Source organism: Grammomys surdaster, unplaced genomic scaffold (assembly GCF_004785775.1).
Source record: "Grammomys surdaster isolate TR1022 unplaced genomic scaffold, NIH_TR_1.0 430, whole genome shotgun sequence".
Taxonomy (NCBI): domain Eukaryota; kingdom Metazoa; phylum Chordata; class Mammalia; order Rodentia; family Muridae; genus Grammomys; species Grammomys surdaster.
In genome coordinates this window covers 30500-50872 of record NW_021604849.1, presented here as the reverse complement: position 1 = coordinate 50872, position 20373 = coordinate 30500, and the positions used below count along the sequence as shown (strand labels likewise).

Here is a 20373-nt window from a genome sequence, read left to right as displayed (position 1 = left end):
ATTTTAAAAATATGCCATTTTCTCTGAAGTTCATAGGAAACAATTAAAATTCATCATGAGAAACATAAAATATTTGAAAATAGTATCCACAACGAGTGATTAAATATTCAGAATATTTAAAAATATTTCATTTTAAGATGTTATCTTGTTTTTAATGATGTGTGTGTTTGGCTGTTGCATGTGAGTGTGAGTGCCAGGAGAGAGCAGAGGACTGTGATCTCCTACAGCTGGATTTGTAGATGTCTGACCATAGCTCCAGAGTAATAGCAGTATGCACTCTTAACCACTGAGTCCCCTCTGTACCATAAAAAGAATATTTAAAACTTAATTTGAAGAAAGCAAATATAAAATAAATGAGAAATGGGTTCATGACTGGCATAATTTTTTAAACTATACAGAAATGTCCAAAATGTGTGCAAAATGAGACTCAATGTCACCAATAATTATGGAAGTACAATAATGAAATGCTAACCAGAATAGCAAAGGGAGATCATTACATACCTTATAAACAGATATTTAAAATAAATACCTGTTGTATAAATAAAAGCAGGAGTTTAAAGACCTGAACATACAGAGAAATAAAAATCCTAATGCAGGCTTTATTGAAAGGAAAATGTCATAGAAACTACACAATTTACTATTGTTTTTGCTTTAACAAAATTGAAAAAATGCCAAATTCCAATGTAGTATTACTGCATCTCCCACACATTGAATCATCAGATCTTGTTGTAAATAACTGCAAATACTGGACAAGTATCTGGGGCTATGAGAGGATACCAAGACACACAGGGAATGATCAGTATTGAGTACGAATAATCGAGGAGTCGGGTTTTCCCTGCCATTGCTCTTCTGAGCCTCAGCAGTTCTCAGGAAGAATTTGCAAAGATGAAATCATTCCTTTCTTGAATGTTTGGAGTGATTAGGTTCTCAGACCTTCTGACTCTAAGTATATTTGTATAAAATGGGTATCAACTGAAGACTAACAGGTTGTGTTTATAATTCTACATGTTACACAAAAATTAATGTTAAATTATTCAAAAGCTGAAATGCTAAAACTCTCAGAGGAAAATGGTAACAAAACAAGATTTAGATAGAGGCAACAATATGAATATCACAGGAAAGGCACCAAGAGTTAATGAGTTGAACTGCATTAAAAATTTTCTGCACGTTAAAAGAAAATACCAGCCAAGTGGACATGTAATTTACAGAATGGGAGAAAATCATTGACTTCTGTACTTTAACAAGGAATATAAAACCTAGATTGTATAAAGAAAATTAAAGATTAAACAGTCTTTGCAACAACTTTCAAGTCAATGGGAAATAGGAAAGATTTTTTTTTTTTATGAATGAAGCACAAATAGGTAGTAAATTCCTTTTTAAAATGTTCAACATATTTAGCTACAAGGGGAATAAAAATTACAAATATGTTGAGATTCCATTACACCCCCCTTAGAATGATGAACATCAAGAGAATAGACACTAACACATACTGATGATGATATTGCAAAACAATCATCAATCTGTATGGTTTGAGGGGGAAAATACTATATTCGTTACAGAGATAAGTACAAAGGTTTCTTAATAAAATATAGGTAGGATTACAATACAAACCAGATATATAATTTTGGTCCTATACTCCAAGGACTCTATGTCCACCATAAAGATACTGCACATCCATGTAAACAGCTGTTTTATTCACAATAGTAAAGAAGCTGTGTTCATCCTAGAGGTTCATCAGCAGACAATGGAAGTGTGCTACGTAGACACAGAGGAATTTTGTTCATCTGTAAAGGAAAATTAAATCATGAAATTTTCAAGGACTAGATGAACTTGAAAAGAACTCAACAAGATGACACACAGAGTGATAGAACATGTTCTTTCTGAAACAAGGACATGAATCACATGGACATGAAACATATGGACATGTCCATATGTTTATAAGTGTTAAGAGAACATGGTTATGGGCTACAAAATCAGAAAAGAGATAAGAGGAAGCAGGTATTGAAGAATCAAGGGGAGGATAATAGGACAATGTGCCATTAAACTACAAGTAAAAAAGAATAAAATCAGAGTCTACAAGAGGTACCTTTATAATCACTCCCATAGCAGAATCATTCCAACGTCTGAAGGATGCAATCACTCCACAAAGACATGCATGAAGACAACATAGTGTACACAAACAATGATGAAGCATTTATCCTCAAAGATGAAAGTTGGCACATTCTAAAACATAGATAACCACAAGAGACCCTGTGTTAAGTGCTATGACCACTGATGCTGATTTACGATTCCATTTAGCTGTTGAAATTACAGTGATCAACTACAAATACACATCAACTAAAATGATGAAGTCAGCAAGACTGCTCAGCAGGTTAAGGTGACTTTCAAGAAGCCCAATGACCAAAGTTCAATCCAGGGTCCCAATCATGGAAGGACAGACACAGTCTCAAAACATATCTTCTAACCTCCACACATGTAAGCTGTCTTCTGTACAGATGTGCCTCCCAAACAATAAATAAATTATGTAATGAAAAATTTAAAGATATTAGAATGATGATAGACAGGAATACAATGTGAAAGTGATAGATACTTGTTCAAGGACACAGAGTCTTGTGTTTGTGATGAAAATGTTCTGCAGATCAGCCACAAAACATCAGGATTATGATTCACATGAATCAACTGTATAATCACAATGGTTAACATGATAAATATTTGTAGTTTGAAATTAGTTCTCATCTTAAATACAAAAGGATTGTATTTAATATATGAGAAGTTCTGGCCATGGTGTATGGTGCGGCTACACTGATGGTGGTCAATTAAAGTCAAACCTGACTTTGATTTATAATTTAGTGATACTGAATTTAGGGTCATAATGACAACTTTATATTTTTGCCTGTAAGAAAAATATAGAAGGATATTAGCTAGGCATATAATATGGTAGAGATTTGTTGTTGTTTTGGTTTGGTTTCACTTATTAGCAATAATCCCTGACATTAGGCAGCTATATGATAGCTTCTGAAACTCTAGACAGTAGCCTTGACAGTAATAGAGAAAGCCAAATATACCTGTGTCTATTTTCCAGATGTGGACACGTTCAATTAGATAAATTTCACATTACAAGAACACTGTATCTGTTTATTCTTGTAGATAACACATGAGCTGGATTCATATAACAATAAATTTGGGGCTATATTCAATAAACATAAAAATCGAATCAGGAAAAATCTCTGTCATAATTCAGAATAGAAAAAGTACAAAGATATTAAACATATTCCTTAACATACATCAAATATGCAATTACTCCTTATTTGTAATTCATTGAATTTTCCTAAATCTTCAAGCATCCTTAAAGTTACCTTTTTTTGGTAGAAAAATCATGCTATAATTCTATCATTGATAAGGCAATTTAATTTACTATTACCAGTATTCTAATTCCACTAATTCCTGTGATCTAGTTATTAAGACACAAAAAATAGAATGCTTTCCTATCCAGATGTATTTATTGAGGAGGAGGAAGAGAAAGAGGCGGAGGAGTGAAAAGACTACAAGCACATCAAGCTATTTAACATAAGATGGGGATGTAGTCACCGGGTGGTGGTGGCGCACGCCTTTAATCCCAGCACTTGGGAGGCAGAGGCAGGCGGATTTCTGAGTTCGAGGCCAGCCTGGTCTACAGAGTGAGTTCCAGGACAGCCCGGGCTATACAGAGAAACCCTGTCTCGGAAAAAAAAAAAAAAAAAGATGGGGATGTAGCTCATGGCTTTTCCAACTATTGCAAGGCCTTGCATGTACCATCAGTAAAGAATAAAATAGAATCCAACTAAATCATTTTAAAACTAAAAACTGGAAAAAGACATACAAGAAGAGCTAGACATAAGGTAAACGACATAGAGATGTTCAAAGTGACAGAGGCAATGTGAAGGAAGGAACGAACAAATGAGGTAGTATCAGGTATTACAGAGACTCTGTAGTAGCTTATGGGAGGAAGAGGATCACACAGCTTAGGGAGGACCGGAGACAGTAGACTCTGGCAAGTCCCTACTCTTGAAACCATAACAGAGTTCCGTTTTCCCACTCTACCTAGTCTGCCAACTCTCCCCGTCTCTTTCTCTTCTTCACTCCCTCCTTCTTTCCTCATTCTTTCCCTCCTTTATTCCTTTTTTCTTACTTCTTTCTTTTCAGCAAAGCTTTTGAAGAATTTCATAATAAAGATTTTAAGTATAACTAAAATAAGATCACTTGGGAAGAAAATAAGATTTATCAAAGATAAGGAGTGTGGCTTCTTCAAGGAGGGCATCTTCAACTTTTTACTTTTAAAAAACTAAAGGAACCCTGATTTAGTGAATTTTAACATGTATTCTGGGATCTTGGTGCTTCTCTGGGTCCTCCTCTCTGGGTCCTCCTCTTTGTACTTTGCTCTCTTGGATTCCTTGACCTCCTCTCCTAAAGTGTGTGTCACTCTATTGATTTTCATGCTTTAGACCACTCTATTGTATGAATACTGAACAATTTGTATTGACAATTGGTGGGTAGACCCTCTTATCAAGAGCTATGATGACTGAGGCTGCTGTGAACTTTAAGTCCAGGCGTACATAGGCATGCATAAGGAACAGATTTCACTAAGTACATTAAATGTTGGGATTCTCCTTTCTAAATATAATATCTGAAGATTTAAGAAAACTAAATTACAGACACTACCCAGCAGGCCTCTGTGTGCGCAGCTACAGCAACCATTGTTCCACCAGGGAACAACAACAGGACCTGGTGCTAATGCCACTTAGCAGCTGCATCTGGAGATACTAAGGCCAAGATGCCCTGTGTCCTCCTAGAATTAGCAGCAGCAAGGCCAGCTGCGGTGGTGGCACATGCCTTTAATCTGCCTTGGGAGGCAAAGGCAGGCAGATTTCTGAGTTTGAGGTCAGCCTGGTCTACAGAGTGAGTTCCAGGACTTGAAAAATCTTAAAAAAAAAAAAAAAAATTTACCTGGAAAGAAAAAAGAAGGGAATTCTCAGGGACATTTCTTTTCCCTGGATGTAAATTGTTATTCATCGTATTTATGGTTGTGCCTGGCTTTGTGAGGGTACCTATTTTTTTCATTAATCTTTTTGGTAGCCAGTTAGCTGTGCCTTCTGTGGTATCAGACAGGCATATCAATCCTTGGCCCCATAAGGGAACTGAGTCTGGGCCATTCCCTTTAAGGGTAAGAGGGTCCTTCCTCATATCTGTGGCAAAGTTTTGTTGGCCTCAGTGGTGCCAGAGGCAGTCAGCAGCAGATTTGCCAAGAGCTTTCAGCTTTAGAGAGATAAAAGTGAACAAGGCATGATGGAGAGTATTTCAGGGGGACTCCTTCTGTGGGGGTATCGTTCCCCTCTTTTGTTTTTAAAGCCAATTTTTCAGAGTTCTTGTAAAATCAGGACAGAAGTGCCAACAGTCACTCCTTCCACACTCAGAGAGTCGTGAAAACCCTATTTAAGGATATATAAATCTATATTAATAATCTTTTGTCAAAGGACTGTTATAGCACCGCCGACAACTAATCAGACTATATAATATATCGATTAGTAATAGCTTCTTCTACTTTTTGTGAGATTACCTCTCTTTTGTCAATTAATTGTTCAGGAAATTTAGGATTTACATCTCTCTTGAGAATATTGAACAGAGACTTAAATTCTTTTGTGGAGAGCTTAAAATAGGATCTTAGCCAATTAGCAACTCCTAGAAACTTTTGAAAATAATTTAAAATAAGTAAACTCTCTCCCTCTCTCTCTTTTTTCTTTTTAGACCTTTTATCTGTGTGTGTTTTTTTTTTATTGGATATTATACGTATTTACCTGTCAATGTTATCTCCTCTCCCATTCTCCCCTAAAACCCCTTTTCCCATACCCCCTCCTCCTAATTTTTGTGAGGGTGTGATCCAAACATCCTCCCAGTCCCATCTCCCTGCTACTTGTCCCCTGAACCTTCACCCAGCCGATACCTGGTTCTGATGATATCTGTATTCCTCCTGATCACCCACACTCCAGTGTCATTCTCTTCCCCACATCCTGCCTTTCTGTGTTTATAACTCCTGTGTGAATGAATTACGATTTGAGAAAAAAATAAATTATAAAAAACAAAAACAAAAACAAAAAAAAAAAACCCCAGACTGGGAACAATTGGCCCTCCCCGATCTGGAGTCAGGAGCTGCTGAGATGTGCTCCGCGGCCCTCCTCACCTCCCAAGACTCTTCTGTGATCCCGGGTTTCATCCCTTGAGTCTATCTGAAGGGAGGGAAGAGCTGGCCAAACAAGCTGGCCCAGCACGTAGAAAAAACACTCTGTTTATTCTTGAGTTGTTTTCCAGCTAGGTTTTCTGTGCGCACTGAGTTGGTCCTGGACCTGGGGCTGGAACAGAAGTAGGACTGAGGCTGCTTGATGCTGCTGGCCACCCGTGTGCTCACACTGCTGCGACTCTTCCTTCTAGGCTAGGGCTGGGTTCCTGATTGTGCCAGCACAGGCCAGAAGCAATGGAGCCTGCCCTGCAAGATGATGGAAGCAGCCACACCTGCTCTGGTCCAAGGACTCTGGCACGCAGAAGAGTATCAGAAGCCAAGAGCAAAAGAACAACCGGAAAAGGCCCCCTGAAAAGCCCAAATCAGACAGACTGATTGTTAAAGTACCTGAGGATGAAGTAGTTAGAACGTCCCAAAGTATAACAGCAAAGCAGCCACCAGAGACAGACAAGGGAAATGAAAAGTCAAAGAAAAATAAGAAATCAAAGTCAGATGCTAAAGCAGGGCCAAACAGTTCGTGCCGTGATGGAAAGGAAGTTGATGAAGGGGCCTGGGAAACTAAAATTAGTCACAAAGAGAAACGACAACACCGTAAACGTGATAAAGTACTGACTGGTTCTGGTTCACTGGGATTCAACTAGGCCTGGGATATAAAATACCATCACAGCTACCACTTAGTAACTTACAACTGCATCATTTCCTATTGGTTCCAAGAAAAATAAAGGCGATTCTTGTCTACATGTTGAAATTTGCAACTTTAAGTCTGGAAAAGGAGATATTACAATTCAGGATTCTTCAGGATGGAATGAAAATCGTAATGGAGGAGGCAGGAGTGAATAGTCTGAAGAACTCACCTCACCATTGAGAGCAGGTGAGGGAAAGTGGAATGCTGTCCCACCTGCCTCTGCAGTCAAGAGGAAAGCAGAGCCATCTGCTTGGACTCAAGACACCAGTGATGATAATGCAGATGATAAAAGCTGGGGAAAGAACTCAATATTTTCTGGCATTGTGTTCTCTGGTGAGCCAGCTTTTCAGTCTACCACTTCTGATTATCAGTGGGATGTTATCCGTAATCAACCCTATATCGATGACAAATGGTCTGAGTTAAATGGCTTATTTTCTGCTGATCCCAGCTTAGACTGGAATGCACCAGCAGAGGAGTGGGGGAACTGGGTAGTTGAAGAAAGATCTTCACTTCTGAAGTCCCAGGAACTGATTTCTAATGATCAAAAGTTTCCAGATCATGATAAAGAAAAAGGAGAGGGAGCTTCACCATCTGGACCATCTACAAAGAAAAGAAGAAAAGAAAAAAAAAAGAAAAAAGAATCAGCAGCAAAGTGAGGATAAATATTTCATACAGGACACAGAAGAACTATAGAAGGACATTAGAGAAGAGGTTCTAGTGACTACCTTCAAAGCAGATAAAAAAAACGGGGAAAAGCCTGTTCCCTGAAGACCTTGAGTACAAGAGATCCTGCTGAAATACAGGTCAAAAGCCGGCATCATATCCAGACTCTTCCGCCTGCTATCTCTGCTGAGCTCTTCTAAAGTGCTACAGATGTTACAAGGTTCACAGACAAGCACAAGTCAAATGCTAAGCAAATGCTAAGTGCCTCCCTCACTTCCATCACTAACCAGGTCTGAAACTACCTACGAATCTCCAAAACAAAGAAAAGAGAAAAGCCTGATGGGAAATGTGAAGTGCTTTCCTTACATTGGTCATGTGTTTACAAACACTGTCTTGAAGAGTATGCTCTTTAGCAGTAATTTGTAAACATGTGCAGAGTTGTATATAAATCTAAACCAAGTTGTAAAACAAAGCTGTAACAAACATCATATAATGGAATCAAAGGAAAGTTAATTTATGAAATTAAGAGGTCAACAAAATACATCCTCTAGAAACTTGGAAGACACTTCCAAGTTAGAAGACACTTGGGAGAGTCTTTTCTTTTTTTTTTTTTATTGGATGTTTTATTCACATTTCATATGTTGTCCCCTTACCCCATCCCCCACCCACCCAGGAACCCCCTATCCCCTCACCCCTCCTCCTTTTTCTCTGCGGATGTAACCGCTACCTACCCCCCCAACTCCCACCTCCCCACCCTCAAAATTCCCACCCCCTGGGGCGTCCAGCCTTCATGAGGTCAAGGATCTCTCTTCTTCCACCTATGCCAAGCAGGGACCTCCACTCTTAGTATTCAGCTGAAGCCCTGGATCCCTCCCTAAGTGCTGCCAGGCTGGTGGTTTAGACCCTGGGAGCTGTGGTTGGTTGGTATTGATGCGGGAGAGTCGTTTCAATTGAATGAGAATAATGATCTTAATTTAAGAATATTATCCTGTTTTTACAACAGTTCTCCGTTTACAATAATTGTGCCTTGTCTCATCTGCAGCTGAAGAATAACAGATTCTGATTAGAGAGAAGGCTGCCCAGAAACCAGTAGGCAAATTCTTGGATCTTATACACGACTTTAGACCGTCTGGATCTGTTTTAGGCTTAAATCAAAGTGCTGTGATCAAATGCATAATCTGCTATAGCTTACATATTTGTTGAAGTGATTTGTGTTAAAAGAATCAGAAGCACAAATAAAAAGTCATTTATCATCTGTCTTACAGTTCTTTTAAAAGTTCTTAAAACACTGGAAAATGCAATTGACAGACCCTTGTATAGCTTACAAAGTTATTTTTGACAGTTTTCCAATACTGAAATTATTCCAAGTAACAGCAGATTGTGAATTAAGAAAGATAAATTATATTATTTGTTTGATATACTTAAGACTAAGAGTAACTAATAATGCTCTAGTTTGTGATCTGAAGACATTTCAGGCAAAATCTAACTTAATTTTTCCCTTTCCCTACCAGTTTCCCATTGTCCCCTCCTAGTTGCTAGTAACTGTTTTACCTTAAGAATGAAGTAATTTACAACTTTTGAGCATGTGAGAGTGGAGAGGTAGTCAGAAAGGTTTAATCAATATTGTCTTGAGACCTCCAGTTATCAGGAATACATTTTTAGTACTGCCTTAACTTGTACTGCACTTAACCTGTACACATCACTTTTTAAAAGGGGATTTATGTTTTTACAAACATTTTCATGTAACTATTACAATTGTGGGAAAAAAGGAACATTTTCTACTTGAAACTGTTGATTTAAGTGATGGGTGATCTGTCACCATTTTCAGGCACTGTGTGATCCCTAGGAAACTGGCACGCCTCTGTGTAACTGTAAATAGTGCATTCTCAGTTGTGCACATTGTAAATATCAGCTGTCCTTATCAATAAGTATTAGGGTGTACATTCAAGAAATCATCCCTCTTAGACTATGAATGCTGTTTGTGTGGTTTGTGGGCAACTCTTGGTATCCTGGTAAGCTTACAAACTTAGTGTGTGAGCCTGATTTTGCTCTATGGCTTTAATTAAAGGTAACTTTGGTTTCCAAATTTCACAGTTTTAAGATGCTTCTGCTAAATTTATAGCAGTACTTCAGTGTTTTCTATAGATCAAATTGAGACATGTTGCTATTTTTGCTAATCGTTCAATTTTTAAAAATCTGTGAGATTATTTCAAGATTGTCAAAAAATTGCGAAAAGTGAATAAAAACTTTTCTCATTCAACTTTATTCAGACTAGATGAGACACTGTTCTGGCTGTGGGGACATTCTGAAGGCAGAATGCTTGCCTTACAAATGCAGTGTCCTAGGACCCATACCTAGCACGGTTTACACTATATGCTACAAAGAAGAACTTACAAAATAATTTCCTCCCCAAACCAGCATTACACCATATAAACCCAGTTGAATTGTCAAATCCAGATTATTATATCCATGTAGTGACATTATCTCATGTCTTAGCAACTTTCACATTTTCCAATAATCACAATGCTACCTTTTGTGGCAAAGGAAAAGAAAGCATTCTGGTGGAAATCTAAGCCAGGATTAAATGTAGTATTTAGCAACCTTCTTTCTTTAGAATATGTTTACATCCGAATTTTATTTACTGGAAAACAGATTCCATAAGATAAGACAAACTACTGCCCAGAAGATATACAAAATGAGAACAACATCCTCAGATGTTTTGGAGCTGGACATCAAATAATAATTTCTGTAATATGCAAAGAAAGCTCACAGATAATTCAGTAGACAAGAGGCTAAGAATTAAATCAAAGAAGATTTAAAACAATGTTCAGGTTTATAGAAAGAAAAATAATAAAAAAATGACCAGTTTTTGTGAAATGGGAAAACTAAAATAAAACTGAAAATGAGATATCTGAATGAAATAATCTTAAAAGTGTCGATACAGACCATGTACACACACTTGAGCCTGATGCTCCTGGATTAGTGGTGTCACGGTTTAGAAAACAGTATGTCAATGCCTCTTAAGAACAGCAGCAAAGCCAGAATTGGAACTTTCCCTTGTGTGGTTTCATCTATTAACACGCCTCTTCTCACCACGGGGGTGATGCAGCTCTTAGCTGCTCAATGGGAAGTACTTGGGTTATTAGGATGTGCATACTCCAGGGGACCAGATGATCACATACAAAACTGTTTTTTTTTTCTTTCCACAAACAAAAGTTTTCTAGGAAAAGTTATTATAAATTAAATATGTTAGCAATATAACTTCTCTGGAGAAAGGAAGAAGCCAGAAATATTTTTCTTGAAGAAATAAATATATACCAGAAACATGATTTTACACAGTTAAAGTATTTTGATGCACCTTCTAGAAAGTGGATGTTACTGGACTCAGGAAGATTGATATAGGAGTAAAATGAACCGAGTGGGCCCCAGGGCTAAGGTGACAGGTTTTAATTACTTTTTAATGTCAAGAGTATATTAACTGTACATACTAAGGGATCACAATGTGGTGTTTTCATATACGTGCATTATGTGCCTGTGTCATATTCATCCCTTCAGCATCTCATCGATGTTCCCATTTCCTCCACACTGGATCTTTTCCTCCTCTCAGAAATTCATATTTTACTCCGGTTCACATAATAGAAAAGGTAATATTTGCCTTTCTGAGGCTAATTTTCTTAAGGTGACCTCCATTTCCATAATTTTTAGAACATTTTCAGGCCAATGGTGACATCTGGAGGATTGCAGTGTCTTCATATGAGAACAGCAGCCTGGAGCTGGAAAGCTGCTCAGAGCTTCAAAGCATGGCGTGATCATCTAGAAGATCCAGGGTTTATTTTCAGCATTCAATAGTTGCTCAAAATTATGAGTAACTTCACTCCTAAGGGGTCAACACCCTTTTCTGGCCTTTTCGGGTATTTTATCCATGTCTTAAGACATACATGCAGGAAAAATACCCATACATGTAAAATAAAAATGAAGATGTACACACACACACACACACACACACACACACGCACACGCACACTTTCCTGAACCATCGTGTTTTCTCTCCTCCTTATAATTTATCATCTTCATTTACATATTGTTTAATTTCATGTTAAAATTTTGTATGTGATAAACCTATATATTTTCATAGATAGATTAATTTGAAAAATTATACATTATTGGATAGTAAAGTCCGTAAGGAAAATGCTATGATCAAGTGGCTAGTGAGTACTCCACACTGAAAAAGCCAGCTAATGGAAGCTCAATGTTTCCATACTATTGTCTTAGCATCCTACAACAGATAAAGAGATTATGCATATTTAGGGGTAAAAGGGACAACCATGATTCATGCCACACTTGAAGATAGCTATCTTTTACCACAGCAGGGTAAAACAGGCTGGAACTCAACTTCCTATTGCTAATAACACCAAAGGGACAAAATGTGGGAAAGCATAATATAAGTATACTTAACTCTCCTTAGCACTGGATATTTGGGGTAGGTTGTAAAGATGATCACAATAGAAGAGAATGAGTAAGAGCTGGCATATATGCACAGCAGGATAAGGGTAATTTGTGTGGCTTTGTCCTCAGAGGACTTTCAGAAAATACTGAGTACTGTAGATATACTTTACTTTTCTCTTCCATCTGTAGAGGATATACACCATGAAGACACTTGAGCAGGACATGAGTCCCAGACACAGTCCATAAGAAAGGCACAACATATTGGCTGCAGTTGCTACATTGCCCAAAGCAAGCAACGAGCAATACCAATAACTCAACCTGCTAAGTCATATTTTTGTTGTACTTGGGGCCTGACACAAGAAACCCTGACATCTTGCTAGAGTCAAGATGTTTAGAAGCAAGTGCGCAAGCCACCTCTGTGACTAAGAGGGACCAGTGTACTTGGTGGCTCTGTGCTGAAGCTTCATTCACCTGGTGTTGCTGGGGCTGACTGTGATTTCTTGGAAGCTAGTCAGTATACACATGGCATGCATGGACATCACCCTTGTTATTCAGCATCAATTTACATCCAATAGAGCCCAGGAAATTCTTAAATCCAAAATCTAACCTTGTCTGTGGAATGCCTCTAGAGACGATAGACAGGTAATTGGCAAAAGTCATTTGCTTTATAATCAGGTCTTTGGGCATTAAGTGCTTCCCAGTAAATAGGAAAAGGACATACAACAGTATTGAGGAATTGCTAAGCATTTCCATTGAAATCTGAGGGGAATGGAAAATCCCCATTGCCAAGTTTGTAGTAACCACTTCTATTCCTATTTGAAAATTAAATTAATAGGGTCATGAGATCATAGAAATACATTATGAGTGTGCATTATTTAAAGAAGTTAGTTTAAATAAAAGTCACTACTTCATTGTATTTATGTCACTCTCTCAGTGAAGAAATGTCTAAAATTTTGTTCTTTATAGAAGTAGATGTTCTCTGTTATTTAAATGGAAAGTAACAGATATGTTTCCTAAAGATTAGTATTTTCACTAGATGCATTGGCATAAGCCTTAATGCTAGCACACAAGAGGCAGAGGCAGAGACAGACAGACCAATGAATTTGAGGATAACCTGGACTACCAAGTCACTTATAGAAAAGCCAGGCTACATGCAGAGAAACCCTATCTTAAAAAAAAATAAAAGTTTTCATTAGTTTTGACTAAATACTAATCATTTTTTTCAAAGAGAGACTTTTTAAAACATGCCATTATTTCATAAATTAACATAACCAAAATTCAAAATCCATCAAAAGAAACAACAGAAAATATTTGATAATCATATTTACAACGAGTGGCTAAACATTCACATTTTATAAAGATTAATTGCATCTAAGACTTATTTTGTTTTTAATTATTTTGCTGGAGGAGGTTACATGTAAATATGAGGATCAACAGAGACCATAGGCATGAGATCTCCTACAGTTGAATTTATAGACATTTGTGAGCCACTGGCAGGAGCTAGGCATTAAACTCAGATCCAACGTAAGAGCACTATGTACTCTTATCCTCTGACATGACTCTGCCATAAAGAAAATATTTAAAACTAAATTTGAAAAAAAATCCTAAAAACTCCTATCCTCTGACACATCTCTGTGATATAGAAAATATTTAAAACTAAATTTGAAAAAAAAAATCCTAAAAACTCTTATCCTCTGACACATCTCTGTGATATAGAAAATATTTAAAACTAAATTTGAAAAAAAAATCTAAAACATAAAACAAATAAAGAATGAATTCACACTTGGATAAATTTCCTACTAACAAACTCAGAAATGTCCAAACTTTATGCAAAATGAAACACATCCTCCAAAATGAAGGAAATACAATAAGGAATGCAAGTCAAGCTGGCAAGGTGACATCACATTCTGTGTAGATCAGGTACTAGTGAAAACAAATTAGCATAAATAAAAGCAGGAGATCTGATGGACCCACAGACACATAAGGGCTCCTTCAAAGATGAAGTGCAAATATATATACTCAAGCACACACATATAAAATAAAAATTTTTGAAAGGCAGATTCAGGAGCAGAGACATTTGTTTGATCTCAGCTTCCTAAGAACTGTGGAGAATGAAGTGTATGCTCTTCAGGGTCCCCTTGCCTGGAGAACAAATTGTTAAACAAGAAAGACTCTGTCTCAAATAAGGTGGAAGGTAAGGCACAATAGTCCCACACACTGGCACCCGGATACACAAACACACAAGAAACAAAACACACAGGAGAAACAAAACCATCAACATTTATTTACTACTGGGAAATCAGATAACAGCCAGTATTTAGGCACTTGAAAACCTTTGGTGAACAAACTGATAAAAACCTCATTTTTACCTTCACATGCCAATGGCATGGAACAACACATGGAAGAAACAATCTGAGTGTTAAATGAAACAACTTCACTGGCTAACTCCTACTGAAAAGCTACAATGCTTCTTCATGTGCACATGAGACACTGAGGCTGAAACCCTGCTAGCCTCTGGTGAGGAAGGCCCACAGTTCATTCTGATTTGTGGAACTTCCTCAGGTGACAGTGGTATGTGGATGACTGGCGGAAGGTACTATTACACAGGGAGCAGGAGTAAGGCTTCTCTCCTGTGTGAATTCTCTCATGAGCCTGCAGATTGGTCTCGTATCTGAAGGCCCTTCCACATATACCGCATATGAAAGGCTTCTCTGCCTTGTGTATGATCTCATGAACTCGAAGTTCTGATTCATGGTAAAAGCCTATCTGGCACTCCTTACAGAAAAATGGCCTCTCCTTCCTGTGTGTTTTCTGGTGGATGGAGAGGTTGCGAGGATATTTGAAGGTTCGGGGACATTCCCCACATTTGTATGGTTTGGGGTCTCTCTGGAGTCTCTCTTGGTAACCCTCAAAGGTGGAATTTGCCTCATGATGCTGGAAAAGAGGGACAGGCTTAGGAGTAGGCTGCTCTCGCCTGGAGAGGAAGCCTGGTACCTCCATAGAGACAACTTCAGAAGAAGCTGCCCACAGGGACTCTTCTAGGGACCTGGAGGTACCGCACATTGCTATTCTTAAATCCTGAGGCACTTCATAAGAAACACTTTCCACATCAGGCTCAGAATATTGCTCTCTTTGGATAATGAAAATGGAACCTCCCTCATTTGTGAGACTAATAATATCACCACTTATATCAGTAGTATTGTGGCCATCCCCAGTGTCCTCAGCCTGCTCTGTCAGGGAAAGAAACACTGGTTGTACCTCCATAAGGACATCTTCAGAAGAAGATACCCTCAGGGACATTTCCTGGGATCTGGAGGTGCCCTGACTTGCTCTTCTGACAACCTGTGGGATTCTATAAGAAACATCCCCCTCTTCAAGTTCCGTATGCTGCACTCTCTGGAATGTGAGAAGGGAATCCCTCGGGGTTCTACTACTATCAACACTGCCATTTCCCACACTAGCATTCCATGGAGTTTGGCAGCCATCTTCTGTATTTTCAGGTCCTGTGAAAATAAGACAGTTGGTGAAACTGTGCGCAAGCAGGGATCCACACAACATCACAACATGCCTCTCCTGTCCAGCCTCTTGACTCACCTGTTACCAAGAACATATCTTTGGGAATCTCCAAGAGTGCCCTTGCCTTCTCTCGTGTTGGAGTGGTTGCTGCTTTCTGTTGCTCCAAATGTGTGATGACTTCTTTTAAGGGCATGTTCTCAGAAAAGAGGGCTTCCTGCCCATGCATGGCAACATGAACCTGTAAACAAAGCCAAGTGACCATTAGCCTCTGTTCAGTGATGGACCAGCTTGACTCTATCTTAAGGTTAGAAACCTTATGACAAGGTCAAAATAGAATCATTGCTGTTTTTTAGTAAAACTTGAATTTGACCATGTCTTGACCCATTTTCTGAAATTTGGCATGTTCTGAAGCCTATACTCCATGTCCTGACCTCTACCCTGATAAGTTTGAAAATGTTCAGCCAAATTCCTACATAAACAAAACGGCCTCCAAATCTTGGATTCCCGCTAGTCCTGCAGTTTTTAAAGCTATATAAACCCTATTGTCTGTGGGTTCACTGCTATTTTTCTCAAAGCTAACTTTTGAGAAACAGCCTTTTCTGACGTAAAATAGAGCTTGCTTAATTCAAGGAAAAAATTGTGTGATTGTATTTACTCTTGTACATGTCATAAACTTAACTATAGATGACTGTAATTTTCAGTCTGGAATTCTCAGAAGATATATATATATATATATACACACACACATACACACACATACTCTGCAGTAGATACTACTTTGGTGTCTTGGCCTCAGACAAACAATTGTTACTTTCTATCTTGGAACCCCATGGCCTTCCACTTTCATTCTCAAGTTCATCCTAACTTCCACCCTGATAAGATAAATTTTGAAAGGTTCAACTGAATTCCTACATAAACATAAACAAAAAGCACCCAAATCTTAGAAACCCTCTGGTCTTGCCAAACTTTAAACTATATAAACCCCACTGTCTCTTTCTTCAGTTATTTCGCAAAGCCCATTTAAGAGAGATGGCACTGTGTGAGAGAAAACAAAGCTTGCTTAATTCAACCAACAATTTAGGTGATGGTCTTTACTCTCAGTCATTCAGTAGGCTTAACTACCGGTGATTATTATTTTCTCCCTGGAATCCTCAGGCAACTGTTACTTTCTGTCTTGGAACTTTGTGATGCTCCATAATCCTTCTGAAGTAGCTAAAGCTTTCCCATCTCCAACCTCTAGCCATTAGTCTTTAAGTGGTCCCTCCCTATCAGTCAACTTCACTTTTCTGTGTGAGTGGGCTTTATTTCTAATACTTACATATTTTTTGTCCCTCCCATGACACCAATGATCTGTGACCAAAGATGTCCTTAACAATAAAGCTTTAATTTGGGGAAGGGGGAGTTTTGTAATTTATTACTGAGCCCTTAACAAAACTCACACCTGTCTGAATCAAGTCCAACACCTTCATGTCCGAATAGGATGCTCACTGCCTCTGCTCTTAGGAACATGACAGGAGATTATGGCAGCAGTTTGCTTGGAATTTAGTTTCAACAGTGAAATTCTAATTGAAAACAAAGCCCAAGTGTGAACAAGGAATAAAACAAACTGAAATGAAAACTCAAACAAACAGTGGGGAGAGGACAGTTCCCACACATAGAAGAGGGATAATGTTTTAGACATGAGTTCTTGGCCAGCCTGGGCTACACTATGAAACCATACTTCAAATGGGAAAAACAAAACCCTACAGACAAACTGAAATCAAAACTAAACTACATAAAACAAAAAGAAGTGATTTCCATAACAATGATATCTTACACTGTATGGGGCTTTATCTCTGATGTGTATATATATTTTTGTCCCACCCACGGAATACTAGCCCTAGACAAGTATCCTTGATCACAGATGTCCTTAACAAGAAAACTTTAATCTGAAACCCCTTGGATCCCCAAATTAAAACTGAAACATGTCTCCACCATGGTAATGTCTGTCACTGACTGAGAATTATGCAACTCAAGACCCTGGAAGAGGATTCAATGTATTTACATTTACATTAAAACTTTCAAAGTTTGATAATTTGCACTGAAGCACCAGTGTTCATCAAGGCATTTCTTATGACAGTGTCACTATTGTGTATGGATGTGAGAGCAATATTTCAACATCAGAATCCTTACTCTGCTATTGTACAACCTCAGTTTTCTAGACAGGGTATCATACTCACATGTATTAGCCAATTTGGAAAGCCAGATAGTCATTTCAATCCCCAGATTCTGCCTTTTATATACAGGGATTGATAGACCAAATCTTTTGGGTTCAGACTCCATCTTAGAGAAGCTGACCTAAGGTTGTACTCAAGTTAAAAAAACAGGCTTGTACCTAGCACCAGTTTCCAGGTTACCCCTCAACAAAACCTGCATCTAGCATGTTTCCAGGCTATTCTCCAACAAATCTGCAACCCCAAGTTACAAGCCTGCCCTAACACTTTACTTCCTAACATCTATCAATCGGGAGGAAAACAGAAGTTAAGCTTATGGTTTAGCTCTCAGCACCAGCTAATTACATTAAAGGCCATAATGGCCTCCCAGTCAGATGTACACCAGGCTAGATAGATATCCCTTTCTTGCCTCTATAAATGCTTGCCAAAACTAGGCTCAGGGCTCCAAATTCCTCCTGTGTCCCAAGCTAAAGCTTGAATAAAGAGACCCTAATGCAACTGCATTGGATTCAGCTCTTTGGTGTTCTTTTGGGATTCACCAATTTTTCATGGCCCAACAGGATCAGAGGCTAGTGCTGAGAGCCGATGGTTAGATGTGAGCGGAGGTTTGAACACATTTCTCATGATTACAATATCAGTATATCCCTGACTGAGCCATCCTCCAGACAGAAGGCATTTCCTCTACCACCCTTAAATTCTTGCCCAAATGGCAAGTCCCCAGTCTCCCTGAAACCATGCAAATATACGACATTTAATTAGAAACATCAATCCTTTGATGGGATCCTCTATGATTTATTCATGCTAATTTACAGTACTGCATATTCTAGCATGTAATGGTATGGTCTTGAGGGGGGAAAATAATCTCCCTAATAACAAAAACTACAAGTTTTTAGTACTTTTTCCCAATTACAAATGACTGTCTTTCCTTCCCATATAGCCACTTCTTACCCCAGGAACTCACCATGGCAGGAGGTTTCAAGCACTCATCAGTCAGACTCTCCATGAATCTCCTCATGTTTCTGCCACTGGATTTCCACTTCTCTGTCAAGGCAAACTTGTCCTTGCAGTGCCCAGTGAGGAGAAACTGCTCCAAGACCAGTTGAGAAATCATCTGCTCCTTGCTCTGCTTTTCAGGCTGCAACCAGGAGGTAAACATCTCCCAGAGTGTTTGCAGCTCCTGCTTTGCCAAGGAGCCATTGTTACTTGGGGAAACACTGAACTGAGCACCTGGTGAGTGAGAGATGTCTTCTCCCCAGTGCACAGCAGAAGCCTGGGTTGGAATGAACTCTGCATTGTCTAATTCAAAATCATTTGAAGATGACTTGCGCACAAAGTTTTCTCTGCACCGTGAAGCCATTGTGATGAGAATCCTCAGAAAAAAAAAAATCAACTATGGCAATTTGGTATTTGTCTTCTTACTTGAGGCCCTATTTCAACAATTGGTGAATGTGTAAAAGCTATAGAGAAAAAAGAAAAGAGACACATAATTAAAGGAAAAGGTCAGCTGAGCTTTCTGGATTTCTGTCACAGTGCGTTTAATAGTTACTTGACAACTCCCTTACTACATCAGCAAAAAGAACCAAGATAAAAAAACAAAAAAATATTGGAAAGATTCCTTCCCTGATGATTGAATCATGGACAGAATCTTAATTCTGCATCTCTAATGCAACGTTTGATGCTTCCCTGTGAGGAGAACACATCCTAAGCAAGCATAGTATGTCACTGTGGTCAAAGGAGACACTATCCCACTGGATGGAAATATCAAGATTGGCATTTATCTCCCATCCTTCTGATCCTGTGCTCTCACATATGGCTCACTCCAAAATTGTTACTTTTTTTTTTTGTCATTTCCAGAGAGTTTTGGATCCCAGATGCTTCAGTGAACAAGGTCAAACCTTTGGAAGTGGAATGAGACAAAGGGCTAGACACCCTTCTGAATGTCTCTGAATCACAACAAAGAAAAGGCAGAGGCTGAACAGGGCTCACCTCTGTAAGCAGACAGGGGTTTTATTTTTATTTGTAGGAAATATATGATGTTTGATAAACGTTGTCTGGATGGAATTAAAGTGCTGTGGCCAAAAATCAACTATTTGTTCTCTCTTCTTTTTCTTTCCTTTTCCTTTTCCGTGTGTGTGTGTGTGTGTGTGCGGGCGCGTGCGCGTGTGCGCGTGTGTTTGTGTTTGCTGTTTTCTCAAAAGGGTGTCTTTTAGACTTTCTGCTCACAAACTCCCTAAGCAGTTGAAAATGATCTTGTACTCCAATCTTATGGCTTTTACCGTCCTAGTGCTGGGATTCCCTCAGAAGAATCATTTTCTTTTAGATTTTTCTGAGCAAGTATCTCACTAGAGCTGCCTGTCTTGGAACTCTCCATGTAGACCAATATGTCGTGGAGGGACTCACAGACATCTGCCTGTTTCTGTTTCCTCTATGCTGGGATTAAAGGCTTGGGCCATCCTCTCCAGGCATTCTAATTGTTAGGTCCTGTGTCCTAAAATTCAGGAGCTGAGGGAGTAACCTCAAAAACCTTATACTGTGGCCTTATTTCAAAAGAGTTCTGAACCTCTTCACAAAAGTCAGAT

At 38.6% G+C, this 20373-nt stretch overlaps 1 protein-coding gene and 2 pseudogenes across 1 annotated transcript; 1 reads left to right on the top strand and 2 right to left on the bottom strand.

Moving 5' to 3' along the window:
- Positions 1-2264: 2264 nt before the first annotated feature.
- LOC114632828 lies at positions 2265-8045 on the top strand (annotated as a pseudogene).
- A 3925-nt stretch (positions 8046-11970) lies between these two features.
- On the bottom strand, positions 11971-14453 carry LOC114632827 (annotated as a pseudogene).
- A 147-nt stretch (positions 14454-14600) lies between these two features.
- On the bottom strand, positions 14601-19151 carry LOC114632826 (zinc finger and SCAN domain containing protein 4C-like). The gene is made up of 3 exons (XM_028781426.1): positions 18756-19151; positions 15660-15819; positions 14601-15568 (listed from the first exon to the last, which is right to left on the bottom strand). The coding sequence occupies exons 1-3, from the start codon at positions 19149-19151 to the stop codon at positions 14601-14603; spliced, it is 1524 nt and encodes a 507-aa protein (XP_028637259.1).
- Positions 19152-20373: the final 1222 nt, after the last annotated feature.

Excerpts from the sequence above, each read along its gene's own strand:
- LOC114632826 (XM_028781426.1), bottom strand. The coding sequence starts at position 19,151 with ATGGCTTCACGGTGCAGAGAAAACTTTGTGCGCAAGTCATCTTCAAAT. Across the intron at positions 15,820-18,755 it reads GCTTGAAACCTCCTGCCATG|GTTCATGTTGCCATGCATGG; the intron begins GTGAGTTCCTGG and ends CTTTGTTTACAG. Across the intron at positions 15,569-15,659 it reads AGATATGTTCTTGGTAACAG|GACCTGAAAATACAGAAGAT; the intron begins GTGAGTCAAGAG and ends TTATTTTCACAG.